The 25,854-nt window shown below is 35.3% G+C and overlaps 2 protein-coding genes across 2 annotated transcripts in view; one reads left to right on the top strand and one right to left on the bottom strand.

The window, feature by feature from the left end:
• Positions 1-6,027, top strand: part of LOC132110480 (collagen alpha-1(XIX) chain-like) — a 52,925-nt gene extending 46,898 nt beyond the window's left edge. The window contains exons 32-33 of the mRNA XM_059517118.1: positions 3,550-3,627; positions 5,351-6,027. Coding sequence (XP_059373101.1) covers positions 3,550-3,627; positions 5,351-5,463 — 191 coding nt within the window. The 3' untranslated portion in view covers positions 5,464-6,027. The remainder of the gene's footprint in view (positions 1-3,549; positions 3,628-5,350) is intronic.
• A 4,190-nt stretch (positions 6,028-10,217) lies between these two features.
• LOC132111100 (collagen alpha-1(IX) chain-like) lies at positions 10,218-16,019 on the bottom strand. Its single transcript, XM_059518270.1, has 7 exons — positions 15,910-16,019; positions 15,353-15,397; positions 15,207-15,239; positions 14,848-14,986; positions 13,673-13,727; positions 11,946-12,134; positions 10,218-10,522 (listed from the first exon to the last, which is right to left on the bottom strand). Exons 2-7 carry the CDS (start codon positions 15,355-15,357, stop codon positions 10,386-10,388), a joined length of 558 nt encoding a protein of 185 aa, XP_059374253.1. The 5' UTR covers positions 15,358-15,397; positions 15,910-16,019; the 3' UTR covers positions 10,218-10,385.
• Positions 16,020-25,854: the final 9,835 nt, after the last annotated feature.

Below are 25,854 nucleotides of genomic sequence, written 5' to 3'. Positions count from 1 at the left end.
GACTAAACATGTTATGGACGTGTTTACACCGCTCCTACAATGGTCTCTGCTCACACAAACACCTAGATGCACAAGACTGGTTTATTTATATGAGTCTCTCTGTTTCCCCAGTATTAAGCTAAGTTTTTTTTTCTCAAGGATTCCATTTTTTTTCCCTCTCTCTTTTGGTGGAAAATAGTGTGTTTATGTGTTTGTATTTTTAGTTAGATTTAGTGTGTCAGTTGCTCCTCAGACTGTTGGTTGGATTACACTGAACTGAGCAGGTTGAGGTCATTTTGTTCTTTTGGCCGAGTCATGCTTAGAAACTCAAGATCAAAGTAATCTAGCTCAGAAAACTAGGAAATGAGCAAGACGGTCCAAACTAAAGGCATGCAAAAATGGCTGTTAAATGCGATATTGTGTGTAAGGGGTTCACAGGAATCTTGCTAGCTATGTCAGACAACAAAGAAAGCAGATAGCTGCGTGACAAAGTGGCATATGGTGCCGAGAGCCTGGCGGGACATATGAAGACGGATGAAGAACCGACCCAGAATAGGAGAATGTAATATCACCCTGGACAGAATTGTGAGAGCAAGAAAGATAAAGAGAAGAAGTTAGCAGATGGAAAAAAGCCACGCAATATCTCACTTTGTTGGATTTAGCCCAGCAATAAAACTGAAGGGGAGTGAGAAAATAAGCAACTCTGAAGATTCATCAAAGACTGGCATCTAACATACTGCTCCTCTAGCGTTTCTTATCAATTATGACTTGCAGTTCAGTTCTGCTTCTTCCGTCTGAGTTCTTATGAACCCTTAACCAATAGACATAATGTTTTTCATGCTATAACACTATGTTGTGTACATTCGAACTCTAATAATTGCTCTCCATGCAAAGAAAATGAGAACTTGGAGTGTGTTTGCATTTATGTTTTGTTGTGAAGATTATTATTATTATTGATATCCAGGTTGTGTTGATGCATTTTTAACAGAAAAGCCACTTTGTATCACTTTGTTGTGTACAATATGTGTGTTGTGTGCCACATTTTACTCTGGATTGTGCTTTGGAGATTGCTGGAGATGGAATGTTTTTCTACAAGCACAAATCCAGGGTGAGGAGAAAATTACAACCTCCTGCTAAATCAGAAATTCAGCACCATTTTATTTATTTATTTTTTTACTTTGTTAACGTTGATATTGATATGGAAGCCCGTTTCCACCACTGAAAAAAAAAGTTTATTGCAACTTTTCACAATTCTGACTTTTTTCTTGCAAATCTGACTTTTTAATCTAAATTGTGTGATATAAACTCACAATTGCGATTTAAAGTCCAGTTTTTTTTTGGGGGGGGGGGGGGGCTGATATATTCTCAGAATTGTGAGTTTTTATCTCACAATTCTGACTTTATAACTTGCAATTGTGTGTTTATATCACACAATTCTGAGGGGAAAAAATTCATAATTGCGAGATATAAACACTAATCTGAATAAAATGTCAGATCTGTGGGTTTATATCTTGCAGTTCTGACTTTATTTCTCAGAATTGCAACTTTGTGTATATCATGCAATTATGACTTTTTAATTAAAGTTTATATTATGCAATTCTTAAAAAAAAGTCAGAATTGCAAGTTTGTATCATGCAATTATGAGAAAAAAAGTCAGAATTGTGAGATAAAAAGTTTAAAAAGAAATTACCTTTTTTATTTGTTATTCAGTGGCAGAAACTGACTTCCATATGTTGATGATAAAGATTGCAGGTAATATTTCCTGATTATTTTGCGGCATCCTCCACTGGAGTCTGTCCTCTTTTGGAATCCTCAATGCAAAAATTTATAGTTTATGAAGAAAAATATCTCTATAATCTTGGTCGCTTTACATTAATTCCATTCGGGGTGAGGTTTTTTTTTGCGAGTTATATCAAGTTTGATATTGTTTCTTAAATGACTTGTGCACATGAACCGCACATGTATGGTTCATGCGATTTGAGAGTCGTATAACATCATAACATCTAAAACTACTTTTTGTTTTACAAAGCTAAAGTGTAATCAGCAATGCTTTTGTATAACAATTTTTTGCAATAACATTTTTTATTTCTATTTAAAGCTCCTAGGGTGATGAAATCCTCTAACTTGGTTTTATTAAAATGTATCTAATTATTTATTTTAAGTTGTATTTTCCTGCATGCAAAGAACATACCCAATTATACTTATTACTGAGTGTTCAGTTATTATATTAATGTAAAATAATGTAATTTAATGCAGAGAAATGTACCATGCTTTTTTTAATAATCTCAATGCAACATTTTAGAATATTTTTTACATTTAGTGCTGCTTTTTATGAGCAAATCTGCAAGCTTATGGAAATACAAAGCCATTTTAAGATTAATTAAATGTAAATATAGTTATGTGTAATATTTAATGTTTTCATTCTCATTTGTCTTTCTCCACAAGGTTTCTTTTTTTTCTGAGTATGAAAAATGACTTTAAATGTAAGGTCTTAGAAAGAGGACACTTTGTAGATGTTGCTGCAGGCTGCATTTCGCAAGTATTGTATTGCAGCTCCCCCTGCCGCTATTTTTTTCCCCGTTATAACTGTGCAGTATGAACTCCCCCTCAAGCAGGGGGTGGTAATGCAGTGATTGTGAGCGGCCACAGGAAACCATGATGTGATGCCGCAGGTAGAGTGCCGTCCTTTCATGGAATGCCATTGCACTGGATGAATGCATCTGAAGGTGTCCGGATGCACTTTAGTTAATTAGTGTGTTTGCTTGTGTAAGTTGCACATGTAAAAATTGGTACTGGTGACACTGACGATTACGGCATTATTTGGCATCTCTTGGGTATTTTCTTTTTCATTAACTCCTACGGTGTTTCTCTCTTAGGTTAGACTTGATCTGCCTCTGAGGAAATGCATCACTAATGCATGTTTATTTTGACTGGAGGCAGTTTTCTGCATGCCATTATAAAGATGATCTCCAGAGTGTTTTTTTATTTATTTTTTTATGTGTGTGAAAACAAGACTAAAAGATCAGCTTCAGCTAATGTGTTTTTATTTGTTTGTTTGCCTGCCCGCTTCGTGCAACATGCCGTCCAGCACTGTCAGCATTTATGGTGCTCCTTAAATACTTTGAAAGCGTCTTTCTGATGGATTTGGCATTACTCTTGAAGGGCTTAGAAAACTTTCTTAGTTCTGAAGGATCTGAGACTACTTGTGTAACACAGCTGATTTTTGTTAGGGCTTTATGTAGCATTTCAACCTGGTACTTTTTTTGAAGTGCACCACTTTTCTGGAAATGCAAAGTCTGAGATCACCTGAATCTAGAAATGAATCGTTTGGAAATGAGGTCTCAGCTAATCTGTTAAGATAAAGTATGTCAATGATTATTTATTTTACCAGTAGTGTAGTGATAACTAAATTCTGCCTGTTAGTTAAAGATGGTAAAGATGGAATACAGAACAAAGAATTATAAGTAAATTATCACATGACCATTACTTGTTACGTCTGCATAGATTGATGAAGAATAATATATGTTCTGCATATCTCACACTGTGTTTTTGTGTGATTTACCCCTGCAGGGTATCGAGGGCAGAAAGGGGAACGGGGTCAATTGGGGATGGGACTTCCAGGACCTTCAGGCCCCACTGGCCCACCAGGTACAAAACTCAATTGTTGCCATCTTTGCCATCGCAACTTCGCTATCACAGGAATAAATTACATTTTAAAATAAAAATGTCAAAATAAAAAAATAAATAAAAACACTTTTAAATGGTAATAATATTTCACAATAGTACAGTTTTTACTGTATTTGTAATCAAATAAATGCAGCCTTGGTTAGCATAAGAGACTTCTTTCAAAACCATCCAAAAAAAACTTTCTTCTTTCAAAAAAATCTTACCGACACAAAACATTTAGACTGTAAGTCGTAGGGCTGGGATGATAAATCGATGCAGAATTGATTCGTGGATCGATTCTGAGATTTTCAGAATGTATCGCGATTCCGCTGGAATCGATTCTGAGATTAGTTTTTAACAGCAGATGGCGATATAATCTATAAGTTTTTATCTGCACACTCAAATGCTCATGAAGAAGAGTGCTAAAGAGCGCTTGTGCATCCGGCTAAGTCATGTAGCATTAATTTCACCTCAGCTCAGAATGCTTTTATGACGCACGATTAATGTAAACACAGCCCACTGTGAACACCCTTGTAATTCACTTCAACCTTTTCGAATTTTACGAATGATTATTTTAGGTTCAAGTGTGTGTAAGGATTTGGAAACAAGCAGAGTATGGCTGTTTCTAAAGCATGCAGTGCCATCTGCTGTTCAAAACTAAGCTCACAATCGACTCCAGAAAGAATCGCGATGCATTCTGAAAATCTCAGAATCGATGCTGAATCATTTCTCAATTCGCAATGCATCGTTTTCTTTTTTTTTCCCAGCCCTTGTAAGTCATTTTCGCTATAAACTTTCCATGGTGTCTTTCCCTGTTGGTTTCCATAGAAGAGCATAGTTTGTTTTTTTACAAAATGAGGGTTAAATTGATTCATTTTGGGGCAGTATGCCTCAGATGCTGCCAATGGACCTTAAGATTTATTTAACCCAGAATATTCCTTTAATACATGAGCCATGACACCACGTAATGAGAAGAGATAATAATAATAAAAAAAAAGATCTTCTTGTTGGTTATTGCTTTTAGGAGTGAGAGCTACATTATCTGTTATATACTGTAATAGCATCTGTTTTTAGATCAACCTCATGTAGAACAATAGGAAAATGTTGCTTTTTGCCAGGGTCTAGAAAGGCCTTATGTGCTTGTAAATACATTTCTGTGATAGCCATTCTTTACACTTTGCATGCTCTTGAAACACACAGAGAGCAGTCATTTTTTCAATTGGTGATTTAATGTTTTACTTTCTAAAAGCACAAGCAGATAATGGCACTAAACTAATGACTATGGCATTCTTTAATAAACGCCTCTTTTATAGAGGTACAAAAGTGCTCACTGATTGTTCTTCAAATGCAAAAATACAAAAGAGAATTTAACTGGGGGTTCTTTATAATTGCACGGCACACTGTTATCGTTGTATGCTTAGATTTCCTTCTTCCTCTCATCCTCTGCAGTTATAGGGTAACAAGCCCATACAAAAAAGTTTTATGGATTTTATACACTGCACCATTCTGTCGTGAACACTCTATGGTAAAAGTGCCTTTAAATAACAGTGTTTACAAAGGCAAACATCATTATGATTATTATTACTGCTCAAACAAACTAAACACCAGAAATCACCAGAATACTAGTAAATCCTCAGTATCATGTTTCACACAGGCATTTCTAGTTTATTCTGGTTTTTACTATTTGTTCTTGATTCGTCTACAGGTTCACCCGGAATAGGATCGCAGGGGCCCCAAGGTCCCACGGGGTCCCATGGTCCAGAGGGAAGATGTAACCCCAGTGACTGCTTCCATCCACACACCAGACGGGATGGGTAGAATCTGACATATCCTCATCAAACCTGGACACCAGTGAACCAGCTCATCTTCACAAGCATTAAATCCTATTAAAACAAACATAGGATCCCTGCCAGAGGAGAAGACGCGCAAACTTCTTCCCCATAGAGCAGCCATTACTGGTGATGTCATTTCATCATTTAGCTCCGTTTCATTTCCCATACTTGTGACCAATGCATTTACTCATTTCCAAGGTTTTGTGAGTATAACACGAGAATTCAAATGTCATCATTACACTAATCACACCGGACAGGTTTATCAGAGGCGGCACGGTCAAGGCGAATACTGGTGAAATGAGAATTTACATTTGCTTATTTTCTTATGTTGAGAAGCTGAGTTTTAATTCAATTGTGATGGCTCTATGCAATCTAAAATAGAAAATGAGTATGTTAACAAATATTAAGTTTGTGTAAATAACAGAAATTGTAATTGTAAAAGGGAGTTAATGTCATGTTGATCACCTCAGATGCACGTGTGTGTGTGTGTGTGTGTGTGTGTGTGTGTGTGTGTGTGTGTGTGTGTGTGCGTGCGTGTGCGTGTGCGTGTGTGTGTGTATAAAGAATGAAAACATCTGAAACCACTAGTTAAATAAGTTAAAAAAAAAACATGAATTAAATATATATATTTTTTTTAATTTCAGCTTATTAAAGCTAATTAAAATAATCATATAAAATATTATTAAATTTAAATAGTTTTGTAGTATTTATTATATTAATTTGATAATTATAAATATAGTCAAAAATAATTGTTACAAATTGTCATTTAAAAAAAATAAATAAAAAGACAAATTAAAATTCCGAAAATCTCTTAGATGTTTCTTGTTCATTAAGTCTTTGTTTGTATTTCAGAATCCGAAAACTTTTAGTTCCATGTTATATAGATTTTGAATCCCAAATTTTAAAAGTGGTATCAGACTTTTATGCTAAGTTTTGACCAAACACAGCAAGAAATGATAAAATAAATAATTGTACTGATCTTGCTGTGTTGGCCAGTGTTGGCGAGGTGAAAACTGCTCATGACATTAATAAGCTTTAATTGTTTACAGGGAAATAAGTGCTGTTCCTCTTTTCTGACTGTTTAATAAACACCTTCATACCGGTGCTGTATGTATATTTTGTTATATACCTAGTTTCTTTTTCCAAAGAAAAGATGTGGAGTGCTTTTTATTTGCATTTGAACATATTTATCTCTAATTTCTTTTTCTTTGTATGGAAAGCATCCTTCCGTGTTACTTGAATATTTTTATAAGACGACAACTTTGTCAATATCATATTCAGTTTAACAAGCAGCAAGCCAGTTAACATCAAACTTTGTATATTTTTCTTTTCATGGGCAGCAGCGTGTCTTAAGACCATATTTCCGTGTAATTTAGTTCTTTATTTATTTGTGTACAATTTTAGGATTGCTGTTTGGATTAAGGTTTTATTTATTTTATAGATATATGTTATATTCTGATCCAGCATCAGTAGGTGAGATTTACTGAAGGCGCATAAGGGTCATTGAATCTTTCGACTTCATCCATCTGGCTCGTTTGTGAAGATGAAGGTTGCTGGAGTCATGTGGGCGGATGAAAGTTTTGGGACATTCTGCTTTTGGTGCATTTGTGCTGCTTTTTTTTTTCATCTCTATCTTCCCAATTTCCTCCATTACATCTTTCTTGCTTTCTCTCTTTCCATTTTCTGTTGCAACTACGGTTAAGTGTGACAAAGCAAAACCTTAATAGTTTTTTGCTGTTTTACTCTTATTAATTTCATGCTTTAATTTTTAGATGTAATGTACCAGAATACCTCTTCTGAGAGTTAAAATATTGATGGTTGAGGTCATTAGACTCTTTTGTGAGAGATCGGTGAACTGCTTGTCTAACACAAACTAGAGAGAATCCTTCTAACTAAGCATCTCAGAGTCGGCAAAGCTTTGTCCCCTTTATGTTTTATTACAGTTGCTTTTGTCAGTTTTATTTATCATGAAATATATGTTGTTTTTCAGTCAACCACAGATGTTTCATTTACAGATACGGACTATTAATGACATGTAGCATGGATACAATATTATTCTCAAGGGCTAAACATGTGGACTTACTTGAAGGACAGTCTTAAGACAAACACCACATCTACCTGATATGCATTGCATCACCACCTGATGGACTTTCTGGAAGATGATTCTGTTTCAATATGTTTCTGTTCTAAATAGAATGAATGCTCATTGTGGTCAGATAAAATTAGCATTTTTGTGCTTGTGTAAACGCATTTGCATTGTACATTGTTTTAATAAATGTATTTAATGTAACGTTCATTGTGAAACAGTAGTGTCTTGCATGTCTCTCAGTATGCAATTGTATTTTTCTGACTTAATGACACACTTTAATTCATTCAGAAATGTGGTCAATCAATGTATAATTCATGAGAGACAATATCAGCATGGAGATGAGTTTAAATTGTAGGCAAAAGTTGAGAATTATTACCATTGGAGACTTATAGATTAAACTATGAATGTAACATTTGGTTCATTACCATTGTTATAGAGATACATGTAGATACCTTATTTTAGAATATTTTTGTACATTTTTGGGTGTAATGTGTAATATTTGGTGATATTAATTTAACTATTGGGTGTTTCTCATACTTGTGTGACTCTATGCAGTACAATCTTTCAGCATTTAAATTATATTTAAATTATGTTGTCATTTAAATTGTTGAGTGCATGAAATTTGAATATGAACAGTGACCTCAGAAAGAATGTGGACACTTAAAGGAATAGTACACCCAAAAATGAAAATTTCCTGAAAAAATAAAATAAAATGAACAAAAATAATTTTTGATGTTTTTTCATCAGAACAAATTTGGATTTGAAAAATGGATCCTCTGCAGTGAATGGGTGCCGTCAAAATAAAAGTTCAAACAATGATGAAAAACATCGCGATAATCCACACGTAATCTACACAACTCCAGTCCATAAATTAACATCTAGTGAAGTGAAAACCTGCATATTTGTAATGAACAATCCATCAAGACTTTTTTTTTTACTTCAAACTATTGCTTCCGGTTAAGTATAGTCATATATATATAGTCATCTTGTCTGAATCAGGAGAGAAATATGCTGAAATTAAGCACTATTTACAGGTAAGAACAGTCAGTTGGTGGATTTTTGATGTTTGAAGACAACATTGCATGGAGTTCTTTTTCTTTTCTTTCACTAGAGGAAGCATTATTATGGATTTGGCCAGAAGTGACCGATTAGCATGGTTTTATTTATTTGTTGCAAACACACAGCTCACTTCACTTCACATGATAGTGATTACTTGTAGATTATTGTGATGTTTTTAACAGCTGTTTGGACTCTCATTCTTACGGCACCCATTCACTGCAGAGGATCCATTGATGAGCAAGTGATATAATGCTTAACGTCTCCAAATTTGTTCTGATGAAGAAACAAACTCATCTATATCTTGGACGACCCTGACGATGAGTACATTTTCAGCCCTTTTTTTGGGTGAGCTATTCCTTTAAAGTCTTGTTTCTCTCTCTCTCTCTCTCTCTCTCTCTCTCTCTCTCTCTCTCTCTCTCTCTCTCTCTCTCTCTCTCTAATGCTATTGCATGTGTCTAAATATTGTCTAAAGTATCCAAATGCTTTTTGATGTCACTTTATGTATTAAATTTCTCTTTTTAATTAACATTTAAATAATTTAATTATTAAACTTGCTTTCACTTCATGCTTAAACATTGTCTAGTTTGTACTGATGTTTCAAGTTTTAACTGAAGTGAATGCCATTTTATGTAATTCTTACTTAAAATCTCCCTGGCTTGATTTTGTTACTGAATAATTGCAAAGTTCAGTTTGCCAGCATTTAAATTAGCATCTACACCAGGGGTGTCAAACTCAATTCCTGGAGGGCCAGAGCCCTGCAGAGTTTAGATTCGACTCTAATTAAACACACCTGATCCAACTAATCAAGTCCTTCAGGCTTATTTGAAAACTACATGGTATGTGTGTTGGAGCGGGATTGGAACAGAACTCTGCAGGGCTTCGGCCCTCATATTTTTGCACTGGCATGTAATGAGTTAAAAAAGAAAAGGCATAACCTACATTTATTTTGAAATCATACAAACACACAAAATTTATTTCAATGTGTTTCCCTTGGATTTCTGTACAAAGTTTATCATCATCAAACACCTATGTAAAATAAATAAAAATACCATGAAACGACACATCTGCATTTCTCTCATGTGTATGTGTCACAAAAGGATCATGCAACGCCTCCCCGCCCCCAGTCCTAGAATAATAAATCACCAATATTCTTTAGTGGGGAGTGAATTTCTTACAAAACCACTTTTAAATCATTTACATAGATGTACTGAATATATTGCAGCATATCTAGATATATCCTCTCTCCTTTTGGTTTCTGACAGCAGGTCTCTGGCAGCCGTTTCAGTTATGAACTTCCAGCACCATCAGTATTTCTGGCAGGTTTATCTTTGGCACACAGAAATTAAAAAGGCCTCCGGTCTGAAGACCACATTGATGTTTGTTCACTTCCTAGAGCAGATTTAGTATGAGTTGAGAAAAAACAGCTTCTAAAGTCTACAGGAAATGGCTTTCAGAAGAACATTAAATGCAAATAAGTTCTGTGAAAGTTGACTTAACAGATAACTTAAGGGGAATGAAAAACGTGTCTTTGTTTGGATCAAGAAATTTTGCAGTTTTCTGTACATAGAGTAGGAAGTTGGCAAAGTGTTTTAAGCATTACAGCTGTAAAATTATCTGCGAAGGCAATATTGTTTTGTGCTTTCTGCAGAGCTGTAGCGGAGTCTCTCTGAATGTCCGGAACAGTGCTGTTTTTAGTTTCCAACTGGTCCCTTCATGCTAGAGTCTTTGAAGGACTGGTGGGCGGCACCTGCGCTCAGATTTCAGGCCGAAGGATCGCAGTAACCAGGTGGTCCGGCTGTACCAGGAGGTCCAGGAACGCCTGGTTGACCCAGGGCACCAGGTGGCCCCCGTTCTCCATCACGCCCATCTTGACCGTATCTGGGTTTTCCAGGTTCACCTGCAAGACAGAAGAAAGTCAGTCATCTCTAATTCTTGATTGCAAAATGCCAACGCTTAAGGTCAGTCTCATTTGCATTTCCATAAGGAGACAAACTTGAATGAGATTTGAGAGTAATGGAAAGCAAATAACCAATTTTTACATATGACCTGTAAACATATGACCTGTAAACTTGTTTCATCCTGTGGTGGAAGCAAGCTTCCATTGAATTAAATGCTTGAAAATATAAACCTGAAAAAAATGTATGACACCAGCATATCTGTATGTTACAATTAGAGCACTAAGTAATGACTGCAAGAAATCCCATTTAAACAGACAGCTTCATTCGACTGACAGTAAGCGTCAGTGACACATATAGAAAGACAACAGAAGGCTTCATATACCTCCAATTCATCAGACATCTGACAGCTTCATTTAACACCAATTTAACTTTGCTCTCAAAAGTCTGTTACCAGGATGGAGCTAAATATATCTCCAGCATCATTTTAGAAAGTAATTGATTTATTTCCGACTGAATTGGTTTGCAGATTATATTATTTTAAACCCCTTCCATTTATGCATTAATTTTTCAAACTTTTTTTTTTGACAAGAGGAAGTAGGACATGAGATTGATTCAGAACACACCTGGTAGTCCAGGAGGTCCCGGCATGCCTTTGGTTCCCCGAACTGTAGGTCCCCTGTCCACTGTCTCCCATCTCACCTTTAACACACACTAGTTCAAATACTGCCATGACCGTGTCTTTACACACATGACTCTAGTTCAGGGGTTCCCAAACTTTTTTGTCAGCAGACCGTCAAGTAAAATATTTACTTGAAGTACACCAAGATATTTTTGCATGTTCTCAGTAGCATTAGGTAACTTAAACAAAACCAGAATCTAAACCTAAAAAAAAATAAACAAAACTCCTTTTCATGATTTTCTAAATAATACTTGCAGCTAGCTACATTTCTCAGAATTTAGTTTAACTTGATATACTAAACTGACAAACTATAACAAATGTAATAAAAAATTACATGTAAAACATTTAAACAAACCGATGACAAAAGCATAATAAAATTACTAGAACTTTAACTGAAATTAAAATGATAATGGAAAATCTAAAAATAAACACTGATTCAAAATATTAATAAAAACTATATTAGTTCTTCAGTGATACTAAAATAACACAAAAAGGAGGAATAAAAGGAGATAGGGAGATAGGAGATAGGATAAATGTCACATGCAAGTAAACGGATAAAATATTGAATCCTTTTTATTTTGTTTTAGCTTAAATTCATTGAAAATTTACATTCAATTTAATTATTCACTTTTTATCAACCCATAAACTCCTATTTGGGAAACCATGGTCTAGTTGTTGTTCAAAGACCAAAAAGGATCCTGTTAAGCAGTTTGAACTCACAGTCCTACAGTATATTAACTCACCTTTCGGCCCCTTGAGACCAATAAGTCCCAGAGGCCCTTTGAGTCCCGGGAGCCCTCTAGCACCAGCATGCCCAGGAAAGCCACTGTCACCTTGGGGTCCAGAAGGACCAGGGCGAGCGGGTCTGCCTGGCAGTCCGACCGCGCCAGACTCTGGTCTCCTCAGACTGTCAGCCAGTTGGGCCAACTGCTCTGAAATGGCAAAGACCAAATGGGCTAATGAGTGTAAATGGTCCACTGCTATTAGCACAGTTCATTTGTATTTTATTTATCCACTGATTTTGCAGTTGCACTCACTAATTAGAGTCATCTAACACTGCACACTGACTGCTTTGTGTTTTGGCTATTGTGTTTCTATACCAGTGTTAGGGTGCCTCCTTGAGGACGATACATCTTCCTGCTCTGTCCTCACATGTTTCCTTCACTGTATTGTCCACTATACTTAAAGTTGCAATGAAACCGAGATAGCGACAGACCTTTTCTGCCATATTATGATGCACATTTGAGAGGTTCTATGCATCAGTTACTAAATGGATTTTAAGATGTGGGTGTTGCTCTCAAAAATGAGGCAGATGAATGTGAGGTTAGAGGGGTGAAGTTTAAGTGGATTAAATGATTGGAGAAGTCTTGGATGCATCACCAGAGAGAAGTCTGATGTTTCACTGGAAGATCCTGTTATGATATTATAAGAAATCATGTACAGATGAATTGTTCAAAATAAGATATTTAACATGCATTCCAAAAATAGACTCCAATGCACTGAAAACAAACAATTCCTCAAAGGCTGGGTTTTTTCCCATTTTTCTGTCCATAGTACAAAGCACATGAATATGCCTAATTGATGATTAAAGTTGTGCACACCTTGTTATGTTCTGTATGCCACTTTGGATAAATGCTAAATGTGTAGATCTGTCAGGCCAGGTGCAATTCTGAAGAAGCCACATCTCTGACTCTTAAATGCACATTCTGTAAGTTTTGGATGTAAAATAAGACCCTAGACTAATTTAATATTTTTATAGCTCTGATATTTTTATGTGAATAAGCAGATAATTCAAAAAAGTGTTGCAGAATGCTGTTAAAGCCAATTCCTTTCATTCGTCGTCTTAATAGTATTCTTGTACGTTTTCAATTTGCAATGGGAAATTGAGCATAACAGAACAGCATTGCTGCTGTTTTTAAAACTTCCTTTTCCATTGTGTGACGGGATAAAAGGGCAGACCGATTTATTCCTGATGTAAAGAATCCAATCCCTGAGCCATTGAGCAAGTGAATTTCAACTTTCAGTCGGAAAACGTCCTGAAAATGTATGCAGCACGATGCTTGACTGAGCTTTTTCAGAGAAGGTTTGGTGGAGGAAAGCAGACGCTGAAGGAGGAAACTCATCACTATGAGGCAAAAGTGCAGATCAACTAAAACGAACATGAATTTTTCAGTGAAATGTGAATAAAAAAGTCATGAGGGTATCGGCGACATGCGCTCGATAGGGCTTAGAGAGAGGCAGAACGAATGGCTAACTTTCTCTGCTCATCAGAGTAGAATCAAAAAGAATCTTTGAAACAAAAAACAAATTTTTCCTTCCTTTCATCCCACTCCTTCCTTCAGTGGTCCGTGCTTGTGTTCTCCTGCCTGGAAAGTTCTGATGCACTGGTGGCAAAAGAGTGGCTCTGCATGCATAAAAGGGAAATCACGTTTAATTCTGAAATGCTAAAAGTCTTTGCTTCCAGACTCACCTTGCATAACACGCATGCACACTTGTCTGATGTGTTGATCACTTGGTTCTTTACCCTGTGAACACAGGAGGAGTTATTTGGAAGAAAATCACACAATCATGTGACTGTTCATTTCATCTCATTTCAAACCACTAATCAGCTCTACCTCAGAAAACATCTAAGAAAAACATTGGAATTGGATGCAAGTGTTCTTAAAAGCAGCAGAATGTTTCAGATTTTTTTTTCTTGACGTTCCTTTCCAAACAAAATGAGTGTGTACAACAAAACACTGACGACTACGGGGTTTCCACGCATTTTGGCAATTGAATTTTCAGTTTCTAAAACTTTTCCTATTAAAAATATTCATTCATTCACGACTGCACTCACAAAGAGCATTTTTTAATTAAATATATTTTGAATCAAGCATAACAGAACATATTATAAACACTATAGACACCAACTGGACTGGAAATTAGTTTTAAATTTTACAGTATTTACAGATTTTCTATTTCCATAGGAGTCCTTAATAGGTTTAAAATCATCTTTTTTCTAGTTTTGATGTCACAGTGTGGACACATGAATAATACAGAATAAGTGGGAAAAAATTAGTTACCAAAACATCAGCTCATTTTAAAAGCATTTGAATGCATTGAATAAGTTGACAGAATATCAATAAATAGCTATAAATATAAAGCAATATAACCACTACCGTTCAAGAATTTGGGGTCTGTAAGAATTTATTTATTCATTTATCTATTTATTTATAATATCTTATGCTCACCAAGGCTGCATTTATTTAATCAAATATACAGTACAATAAAATGGTTAAATGTTTTAATACAATCTGGCTAAAATATTCAGAGTTCTTTGATGAATACAAACTTACAGAAACATTTATTTATTTGAAATTCATTTTTGATAGTATTATAAATGTCTTTACTGTCACTTTGGACCAATTTAAGGCATTATTGCTAAATAACAATAAATAAAAAAAGACCCTTGAACTGTGTACATGCAAAGCAACATCATGTGCAACAAAACAATGAAAACTACCAAGAAAATGGTCTTAAAAAGCAGATAGAACATTGATAATGCATATTTACATGTGAAGAGAAATTTGTGTCTGTCTTTTTTAATAACCTTGGTCCTGAAGTGTTATTGTTAATCACTCTCTCTTTCAAAGGTTGGTAACATACCGCTGGTCCCTGGGTGCCACGAGGTCCTGGAGCTCCTCTGTTCCCCTGCATGCCACGTGGTCCAGGACTACCAGGATGCCCCTCAATGCCCACGGGCACCCTGTGGTCCTCTGTTACCCGGATCCCCCTGGTTACCTCCCTGAAAACCAACCAGAGACATAAGTATACAAATAGATGTAACACTAGCATCTTCATACAGTAAATCATCACAATATAGCATTTAATTGTCATATCTATGGACTAGAGTGAGCTGAGATAATACCAAAGAAAACTCTTCATGGATTAGCTAAAATCAGAGCCAAGTGCCGAATAGACAGTACTCAAAAATATTCATAAAAGAATACTGATCAAAAACTCACTTCTCCTTTTGCTCCAGGTTGGCCAGGGTCACCCTAAGTACAGAAACAACTTGAGATTTACAATGCACTACAATATCTCAAAACTCAGTGTACATTAGCATGCTGTATTCATATTATTTTCAGCTCAGTATTTCAGAGCTACTCACAACATCTCCCTTGTCTCCTGGTGTTCCCTCGGCACCTTGAGCTCCCTACAATAAAACGCATCACTGTGAGGGATTTCATAGATGTCTATGTTCTGTTATCTGTCTAGTTCTGTTACTGTAAGACTTTGAGAATGGATTGTTTTGGTGATAAAATGTGATTGGATGAGCTGCACTCACTGCCTACAGGAACTACATTACTTGGTGAGAGAATTGGTTTGTGATTTTTATTCTTAATAAATATTGCTGTCTTTCATTATATAGATGTATACTGTATTTAATTCTAGATGCAATAAACCATTTGATTTTGGCTGTTATAGTCATTTTAATTCGTTTTAAAGGGTTTGGTGCCCTTTAACTATAGTAAAAGCCCTTTATCACAGGGCATATTTTTGTTATTTTTGATTTGGTTACCCTGAATAAATAATGTTCAATCAAAAACTCGAATAAACTTATTTAAATACATGTATACATTAGTTTTCTGCATTCATTTTAAAAGTATCTGGGGTAGTTTAGTTTTGCCGTGCTGTATCTGATGAGAATGTGAATCATGCTCTTACCTGTTCTCCCTTTGGTCCAGGTTCTCCTGCTTCACCCTGTGTAATATCACAATCAGACATTCATTCCTATGAATGTTTAACAGTAAGCATGTGTTTGAAGAGTTCACTATAACAACAGTTGCTCAATAATGAACACTCAGAATTTAGCTCCTTCTATAAATCCCACATCTGTTTGAGGTTCTTTTTTTCAAATGCATTAAGGAAAACATTTAATCTAAAATGGACCATTGTACTTTCAAAGCTTTTTAAACTTTAAAACACCAATGGAAGCACATAATAATTGCAGTGCTTTAAAGGCTAGAAAAGTGGAACCCTCACTGTCTAATTAGGTAAGAACAGTGAATATAAAGAGGTTAGGTATTTTTAAATAGCTGCAGATTACTTTTTGCTATAGTTACAGGGATGCTGATGTAGCAGAACTCCATGTACTGTACACTTTGCTGTTCCTTAATAAATATAGAATTAAGGATAAAAGCACCAATCAGAATTCCTGACTTCAATTTCCAGAAGTAGGGTGCACAGGTTTTAGCAATTCACAAGGGAGCAAAATCAAAAAGAGGAAATTCTGAGATTTTTGGCATAAAAAATATATTGGAATGTGCTCAGCAGAGACATCCTCACCCTATCTCCTTTTATTCCTGGCAGGCCTGTTGGTCCAGGAAGTCCAAGCAAGCCCAAGTCACCTTTAGAACCCTGAAAAGACAATCAATGTAAGATGACACACAGTCAGAGTCTGGGATTTACTGTCAAATTTTGGTAGATGTCTTTTTAGATTCCTTCCTGTCTCACTGCGGGATTTCCAAACAGATGGGAAAGGTTCAAAACCTTTTTCAATAAAGAGAAAAGACTGCAGAATCCTTTAGTTCCCCTGCAAAAACACTCTCATGCATTTTTAAAAAGAGAGTGCAGTCTGAGAAGATGCTGATAAATTTGGTATGTGAATGTACATCAGTGTTTTCTACACTGCTGATTTAATCTACAGTTACATACACTTATATATTCCAACCCTATATGTTTTAACTGAAATTCACTCTTCAACTGAGGCATTTAATTGATGCATTTTTTTATTATTGATTTTTCTTTATTCTACAGTTTTGCATTTCAGAGTTTTGTGATTACAAATGGTATTGTACTATGAATCAGTCAATTGATCAAACAATCAAAAAATAAATAACATTTGTAACACACACACACACACACACACACACACACACATATATATATATATAAAAGAAATAGCTGTATGCAGAATTAATTATATACAATTAAATATATTATTACAGCTTTAAATAGGAATATACAGTTAAAATTGTTTAAATATATTTATGAACTGGAATACATAAATGTCAATTTTGAACATATGTATGTACTGTAAATGCTGCATTTTAAAGTTACTGTCATAAAATGATATTGTTCAGGTCTGGAAAAAAACTGAAGTCTAAACCTGAAGTCGCCTGCTTCTTGGATATTTCTGCACATAAAATCTTCACTTTCAATTTGAACGCAAACATTTCTCATTAAACTCTTCCTGGAGCAAATAATCTGAACTATACTATCGTATAGCTAGCCAACATTTGTTATAATTTTTTTTCTGTCTACAAAAAAAAAATTAATCTATGCCCACCACTAATATCTATATATATATATATATATATATATATATATATATATATATATATATATATATTAGTGGTGGGCATAGATTAATTTTTTTAATCTAGATTAATCTCACTGTGATTTTGAAATTAATCTAGATTAATCTAGATTAAAATGGTTCATTCGAATTCTGCCGAAGGCATTCAGAATATGTGTGTTACCAAAATAAAATTGACAAACAGTAAGTCTTTGAGAAGGGGTTTATCAAGCTATGTAAAAATGAAATATACAATCAAACCTAAATTTATTCAGACACCTTCAACATTTCTCACATTATTACAGTTTTGCTATATATATCAAAAATTATATCTGGTGTCTGAATAATTTTTGGTTTGACTGTTAAAACTAGTGAGTGATTTTCATTTTCATTTTCTTGGATTAACATTACAGCAGCCAATAGCTAAATTAGGCGCGGTCACTTTAAGAGACGATGAACGCATCCAATATAATACACATCCCATTATTTTCCCCAACTGTTTACTTTCACTTAAGAAATAACTGACAGTTTTTTTCGAGCATAATTTCCAAGGCGGATATTTTGACATATTTTGTATGTATTTGTCGGCACAAGAGCAAAAATGAGCAAATTCGATGTTCAAGTGTTTTGAGACGCATCTCTCTGCGTGAGCTCTGAACACCAGAACACCGCGAGTACTGAATTGGGCTCTTTCACATCTTTTTGTTTGTTCAAACTGCGATTTGTATTTGTTCGTTCAGGTGCAGGAGGGACTTCGAGGAGAACTTCGCAGAAGAGAGCTCGGTTCAGTGTCGCTGTCCGTGATACATGGCTCTCGGTCTCTCTCGTGGGCACCGAACACAGCGCGCGAGTAACCAGCTGCTCTGTTCAGCTTTTCCGCGTCTTGTTTTTGGATGCTTTAATGTTTAAATCGACAAGCGGTAAGGCTTAAAAACACATGAAAAGATAATTTTTCGTGACGATGTGCAGCAGTGGCCCTTTAACTGAGCATCTTTTTAGGCTGGCCTCAGCCAGGGTGAAAGTCATCATAGCTTGCTTAGTATAGACCCAGCTCCCAACCCAACTTTGAGAATAGATTAACGGCGATATTTTTTTTATCCCCCGATAAGAGTCTCACGTTAACGCAGCACGTTAACGCAGATAACGGCCCACCACTAATATATATATATATACATATTTATACGTGTATATAGCCTATATATATATATATATATATATATATATATATATATATATATATATATATATATATATATATATATATATATATATATATATAGAAATACTATCTACAGGAAAACTCACCTTCATTCCAGGCAAGCCAGTGTGACCAGGCGCACCAGGTGGGCATGCATTAGGGCACTTTACATCAGAAAGAAAAAAAATAGCATCACTCTGTCACTCAGTCCAGCAATATCTAATAGTCACCTTAGAGCACTTTACTCAAAACACATTGTTGATCACATCGTATTTCAATGTCGAAAACAATATGGTTTGCAACAAAAGGATTGATGGAGCACCTAGTAAGATTTCCTCTTACCCGTTCCATTGTTCTGCCCAGCATCCCTGCAGCACCCTGTTAACATGACAGGTTTCTTTAGAACAGTTTTTACCCATTTTGAAGGAAATAAAAGGCAATTAGTTTACAACTATTTATCAGCTCAATTGTGTTTTTATTGAATGCATGGGCTTCAGAGATGTTAAAAGATTTCTTCACTTCACTAAAAGATTAGGCTTACCACTTCTCCCCTGGGTCCAGGTTTGCCAGGTTCTCCCTATTTCAATTACACAAAGTCACTTTTTAGGCTTAACATCATTTAATTATACTGTAAATAATTTAATATTTTAGTATAAATAATGTGATTATTGTGTTTACACTGATAATTCCAAAAATAACAACTTATTTGCACTTAATGTCCAAATAATGCACGGATGAATTAACTGAAAAAACAAATTGTGAAATGTTGTGCACTTTATGCACACAAATGACATACTGGAGGGCAGTAGGACCTCACTGCAGAACACAAGATTCAGGGGGTGTGGTTTGTTCCACATCTTGGGGGTGGAGATTGGTAGTTTTAAAGAGTGGAAATGGGTGGGTTTAGGGATCAGGGGGTGGAGATGGTTTAGGTAGGTTTAGGTATATATAAGGAAGGGGGAGATGGATCTGGATCTTGTGTTATACAGTGAGGACCATTATCTCCTGAAAGGGGGTAGGCTATCAAACTCTGATGTTGGATGACAAAATAACCTTATAAAAATTAATATACTAGACAGTTAAGTACAAAATTGCATAGAATAGGTGTTTGGTGCATATTTTAGGACAGAGCTTAATATATGTATGTGTGTGTGTGTGTGTGTGTGTGTGTGTGTGTGTGTGTGTGTGTGTGTGTGTGTGTGTGTGTGTGTGTGTGTAGAAGTGTTTGTGTGTAAATAAATATGTGTATACTGTTCTGAAAGTCACAAGAAAATCACACTGCTGCACAATTACTGTAATGAAAATCACATAAAGCCATAGAATAACAGGCCACGTGAAGTGCTGTGTTTGAACATCGGTGAGTTTAACAGGATCTGATTAATCCGACTTGGCTGCACAGATCAGTGAGCACACAGACAAGATTAGGAACTAGTGGTCATGTGAAAATACTTATAATTCCCTCTGTAAGGCCAGTCAGTACACTGATTTGAGCTCTGGTCCCTACTGAAGCAGAAAACTGAGAAGCTCATTAGTCCCTCACCCTTTGTCCTGGGGGGCCATCGAGGCCTAGTTCTCCTATGGGGTCAGTCAATCCCTAAAGAACATGGAGGGGAAATGTTACATTATTACCTCTTACAATAACAAACGATGGAGGACTGTAACTGAAAAGGATGTTTAAGGGCAGGGCTTGTTGCATGAAATTAAGCTGAAGTTTCAAACATTTAACCAACCAATAACTATTAGCCACAGAATTTGATGCCAAAACAAAATAATCTGTCATTTCACAGGGAATCCTCTTTAATTAAGTCTAGGCTTTGGGTATCTGTGCTTAAACAAAAACCCTGTTGTCTGTTGGACAGACCTTTTTTGTCCTGTGTTCTTTGCTCCAGTCTGGAATGAGAAATTCCTGACATTTTTGACCCGTCTAAGAGTGCCGACCACCACTGACTGAACTCTGTGAAACTGAGGTTTGCTTTCCCATATAAGACTATGTCAATTTCCACATGTTATGAAGAGAATCCAGAAGATGATTTTAATGCGTTTCCTTACATCAGCTCCAGGTGATCCAGAAAGGCCAGCAGAACCAGGTTTTCCAGGGTCTCCATCAGGGCCCTTCAGTACAAATAACAATATGTAATATGCAACAAATTCCTATATAGCAAATTATAATCTCAATGTATGACACACTGATAATTACAGCCGAACCGTCTTCACCAGTGTCACCTCTCTCCCCCTGCAAGAAAAACATACTTTTAACTCATCAGTAATGCATAATGGTTTAGTCATTGAATTGCTTTATATTTTAATTTATGTTGAGATTGAAAAAAATCAACTCACATCAATGCCGTCTATTCCAGGCACACCGGGAGGACCAGGAGGGCCGGCTTCAGCCCTCTGTTCAAAAATAGAAACTAAACAATGCTCTCCTATAGTAAGTTCATATGTATATGTTTATAGATGCATTAATACAAAGCTTGTGTAATATGAAAACTAAAATGATCCCTCGGGTCAAAATATACAACAAATCATTCATGCAAACAAAGTTTAAGTGAACAGTTTACGCACTTTCGTGCTACAGGTGTGCATGTACAAGATATGGACCATAAAGATGGATTCAAAAATGCAGTGCAGCCTATAATATCTCACAGAATTTGTGATTATGTTTAAGAATGCAAAGTTTATTTTTTTTTTACATATGCTGAAACACAAGGGAGACCATAACCACAGAGTCCTCAAACATACTCATGAGGTGGTTTGTTCTGGGTCTGTGATTGGAGGACAATGGCACAGTTAGAGATGGAGTCCGGTAGACTTTCGAATAAACGGCGGGAAATTTTACTAGACTGTGACATTTGACCTCTGTTAACAAACACTAGACTCTTAAAAATAAAAGTTCTTTATAATGCCATAGAAGAACCTGTTTGTCTAAATGGTTCCATAAAGAATCTTTAACATCTGAAGAACCTTTCTGTTTCAAAAAGGTTCTTTGGGGCGAAAGAAGGTTCTTCAGGTTATAAAAAGGTAAGAAACAAATGGTTCTTTGTGAAACCACAGATGGTTCTTCTATAGCATCGCTATGAAGAACCTTTTGAAGCACCTTTATTTTTAAGAGTGTAATTGGTCTTTGGGAGACAAAGTGAGAATGCTGGAAATAGTAGAGCTGTACCATTACATTGCAGTTTTTGAAGTTTGGACTTTTAGTTTCTTAGATTAAAATTGTTATGTTAGACATGTCTCACCTCCGTCTTTGCAGGAAGGTCACCGCATTTGCCTCTCTGTGGGATGTTTAAGTCACAGTGGATCAGCATTGACTGCAGCTCAAACTGAAACAACAGACCAACAACCATCAAAAAGCATCATGATAATGTGTGCCTGTGGGGTGTATTGAATTGTTTATCATTAGCTTATTATGTTAAAAAATGTGTAATGTTCAAAAAGAGATTGATTAGTTTTTTGTTTAAGAAAGGTTTTTTTATGTTGCACTTTTTGTAGTAAATTATCTTTGCAAAACAATGAATTTAAATTAGTTTTCTTGTTGATGGTAGTGGTAGATTGAGCTCATAATATGTCCATATATCATTTGGTGACACTTAATTAAAAAATTACTCAAAAGTTACTGACATAGTTACTTAGAGGAAGACACAAATCTCATGTCTGATCATATAAATTTACACACTAAGACTTTACACTACCGTTCAAAAGTTTAGGTTTTTATTTTGTTATATTTAGAATGAAATGAATACTTTCATTCAGCAAGAAGGTATTAAATTAATAAGATGTGAGAGTAAAAAAAAAAGAAAAACCTATAAAAGATTTCTATTTCACAAATAAATGCTGTTCTGTTGAAGTTTCTGTTGACCAAAGAATCCTGATAAAATGAATCAGAGTTTAAACAAAAAAATATTAAGAAGCACAGCTGTTTTCACCGTTAATAATAATAAGACATGAGACAGGATCATATGCCACTGAAGACTGAAGTAATGGCTGCTGAAAATTCAGCTTTGCATCACATCAAATTACTTATTCGAATATATTAAAATATAATTATTCTAAAATTTCAAAATAATAAGTTTTTATTGTCTTTTAGTTTAAATAAATGCAGCCTTGGTGGAAAAAAATCTTACCAGCCTCAAACGTATTATGCTTTAATACAAATGTGTAAATAATAACCTATGACGTTTTTACACAAATTAAAAATTAAACAGATATATAACTGATTCTCCAAACATTTAGATCAAAATCTATGTTTACACAAAAATTGCCCTTAAAGATCCTTGAATTTATCACATTCAGCTTCTGATTAGACTAAAAGAATGAGGAGTGCAGACGTTTGGTTTGTGTCTAATTCAACTTTGCGAATGTTATTCCTGCAAGTATTGTTGTGAGGAAAGAAAAAAGAGTTTTTATGCAGGTCAGTTGTTGGACTAGAACCTCACTGCTAAAATTCCCACATATCTGCTGAAATGAATTTTGTAAAATCCAAATCTATTTAAATAGACAGTCACATCTCATAATGACACAAAAACATTGTGACCACAAGAAAAAAAAAAGAAAGTGTACATATAACATGATGTTTTGGACATAGTGTATGTAAGTACTATTGTTATTTTTTAATTGCTTTGAAGGACATTTAAATATCAGGGTACTAAAACAGTAATGACCTTATGGACTAAGATAGAAAAATATGGAATAAGAAATATGTGTAATAAATAAAATTTTACCGGCACAGCTATTGTTGAATTGTACTTCAGTTTTCCAATAGCCTATGTTTGAATCCATCTAGGTTTACTTCCTCTGGGTGCCAGCTGCTGTGAATCTGTTGCTGTACATTCTGTTATCAGACTCACACAGCCTTTTTTTTGACAAGCAATAAAATCTTGTGCCGCTGAGAATTGAAGAGGAGTGTTTGGAAAGGGAATAAAGCTGTCTTCAGTTTGTTCTCTTGGGCTCTGTAGGAGAACTCCACAGACAGGGCCTCCCCGCTGAGTCTGACTGCAAGCTGTTCATTTCCATTCAGATCTTGCATTTGCCACAAATTCCAACTCTTATTCAGTGCACTTCCACTTATTCGATAGGTTGCAGAAAGTCCTAATTCCTTAGGCAGCCCCATGGGAAACACACAATCTGATCGAAGGATGGAATATCAAGACTCAATTAGACATGATTACAAACAGAAATCTTATCTACACTTATCCTACTGTACTTTACAATATTTAAATAGCATAAAAATATGCCATACTGAACATTATTAGCATAATGTCTGTCTACAAAAAACATTGTAGTGGTTCTAAGGGTACAGTAATGATATCAGATGCTAATACCATGAAATTCAGAAACGTACTATGGCACTGATGATTATAGTATTTATGTACCATGGTATTTGTCTCACTTTTTAAAAAATAGTATTTGAAAAATACTTTCGCAATGTTCAAAAACATGGTGTAACCATGGAATTATGTAATATTATAGTATTTTTATTTTGTTACCAATGCATTTAAATAATAATAACCGCCTATAATTTAGTTTTCTAATTCAGCACCATGGACAGAGGAATTCCATCAGTGACCAGTAGATGTCATCACATGCCAGCAGTACAATTCATTATCTAGTATTGACCCTGGTTACTGGGTTAGAGATTTACTGACAACGGGGAGATTGCAAACACTTTGTCTGTATCATTGGAGAAATCATTAAACTAGTGGTTCTCATTCAGGGGCCCATGGACCACTAGGTGGCCTCAGCACACTTCCAAGGGCTTAAAATTATAGACAACACCAGATGTAAAATAAGCTAACACAACCAAACAGCTGGAATCATTTAATCAGTTGCTTTAGAGAGGCTGTGAACCACTGACTAAACCTTCAGTTTGATGAGACTTACAAGCTTCATATTAAAGGGGTCATATGACGTTGCTAAAAATAACATTATGTTGTGTATTTGGTGTAATGTAATGTTAAAAAAACACTGTGTTTGAAAAGCTGCATCACATTGTCTCCTTTGAGTTCAAGCATTTTGTTTTTGCATTTTATTGTTTTCAAGACTGGTTAAAATCTTAATGCACCTCATTTAAAAAAAATAATAATTTTATACTAAACCGGAAACCCACCGAAGTCACTTATAGTTCTAAATCATAGATACTGTGTGCATGAAGACCAGTGGAGAAGCATTGTTTAATCACATTAGACAACAGGTAGAGAAAACATTATTTTCTTGCAGGAGGCATTTGATCTGAGAAGCCCACCCAGATCTCATCAAACCAGCTAACCAACATAATCTGCAGCTGTCCAGTGAGGTGAGGAACAGCTGACAACCCCAAACATGATGCTGCTGCTCATTAGTCCTGGAGCAGGGAACTGGTCCTTGATAATGATAAGCAAAGGTAAACTGTGACATAGGACATTAATTGGACTTATAATTATTGATGAACATCTAGTGATTGAGACTTATTGGATTAGATTTTTGAATTTTAAATTTTTTACATATTTTAAAAATCCAATGGAAAAAATAGAAACTCATAGTTTACAAGTAAATAATTGTATCTTTTTGCCAATAGTGGGTCAGAAAATATCTGGAAAAAAACATTTTTCAATAATTTACAATCAATTGCTTTAAAACACAGCAGTTCCCTAGGTAACATCCAGTGTGAACACAACGTCACAGATGCCACAGTTGAGGATGGAAAAGCTTCATGTTGGTTAATTTTCACAAATCTCCATCAGATATGTATAAGACACCACACCTGATTGGCTGTTTGTGTTATTCATCTTATCTAATCCAGTAAGTGTCGTGTCTTACTTCACTGCACTGACAATAAATACTGTAAAATAATATACATAACTGATAACTTGTGAAATAGGAGATCTGTGCAATAATTTATGACCACAGAAATTAAATTTTAATTTTGCACTTGGTTCCCTATTTTGCTCTGGCATTCAAAGAACATCTTTTATAGAATGCATAACTGAATGCAAGTTTGTCTGCCCACAACTTTTGTTGGAAATTACCAGAACAGACTTAAACAACACAAACTAGGAGGATCACAGTTCAACAGGATTTGCTCTGTTTCAGCATTTTAAATTAAACCTGACTGTCTTGAATATGCTTATAGAAACGT

Source organism: Carassius carassius, chromosome 30 (assembly GCF_963082965.1).
Source record: "Carassius carassius chromosome 30, fCarCar2.1, whole genome shotgun sequence".
NCBI classification, from domain to species: Eukaryota; Metazoa; Chordata; class Actinopteri; order Cypriniformes; family Cyprinidae; genus Carassius; species Carassius carassius.
Note: the sequence above shows the minus strand (reverse complement) of the source record. Positions and strands in the feature narration are given on the sequence as shown.

What these genes read in the sequence shown, in the direction of transcription:
- LOC132111100 (XM_059518270.1), bottom strand. An exon ending in AACCTGGAGCAAAAGGAGAA is followed by an intron (nt 14,987 to 15,206) that starts GTGAGTTTTTGA and finishes GTTGGTTTTCAG; the next exon opens with GGAGGTAACCAGGGGGATCC. An exon ending in TGGTCTCAAGGGGCCGAAAG is followed by an intron (nt 10,523 to 11,945) that starts GTGAGTTAATAT and finishes TCTGTCTTGCAG; the next exon opens with GTGAACCTGGAAAACCCAGA.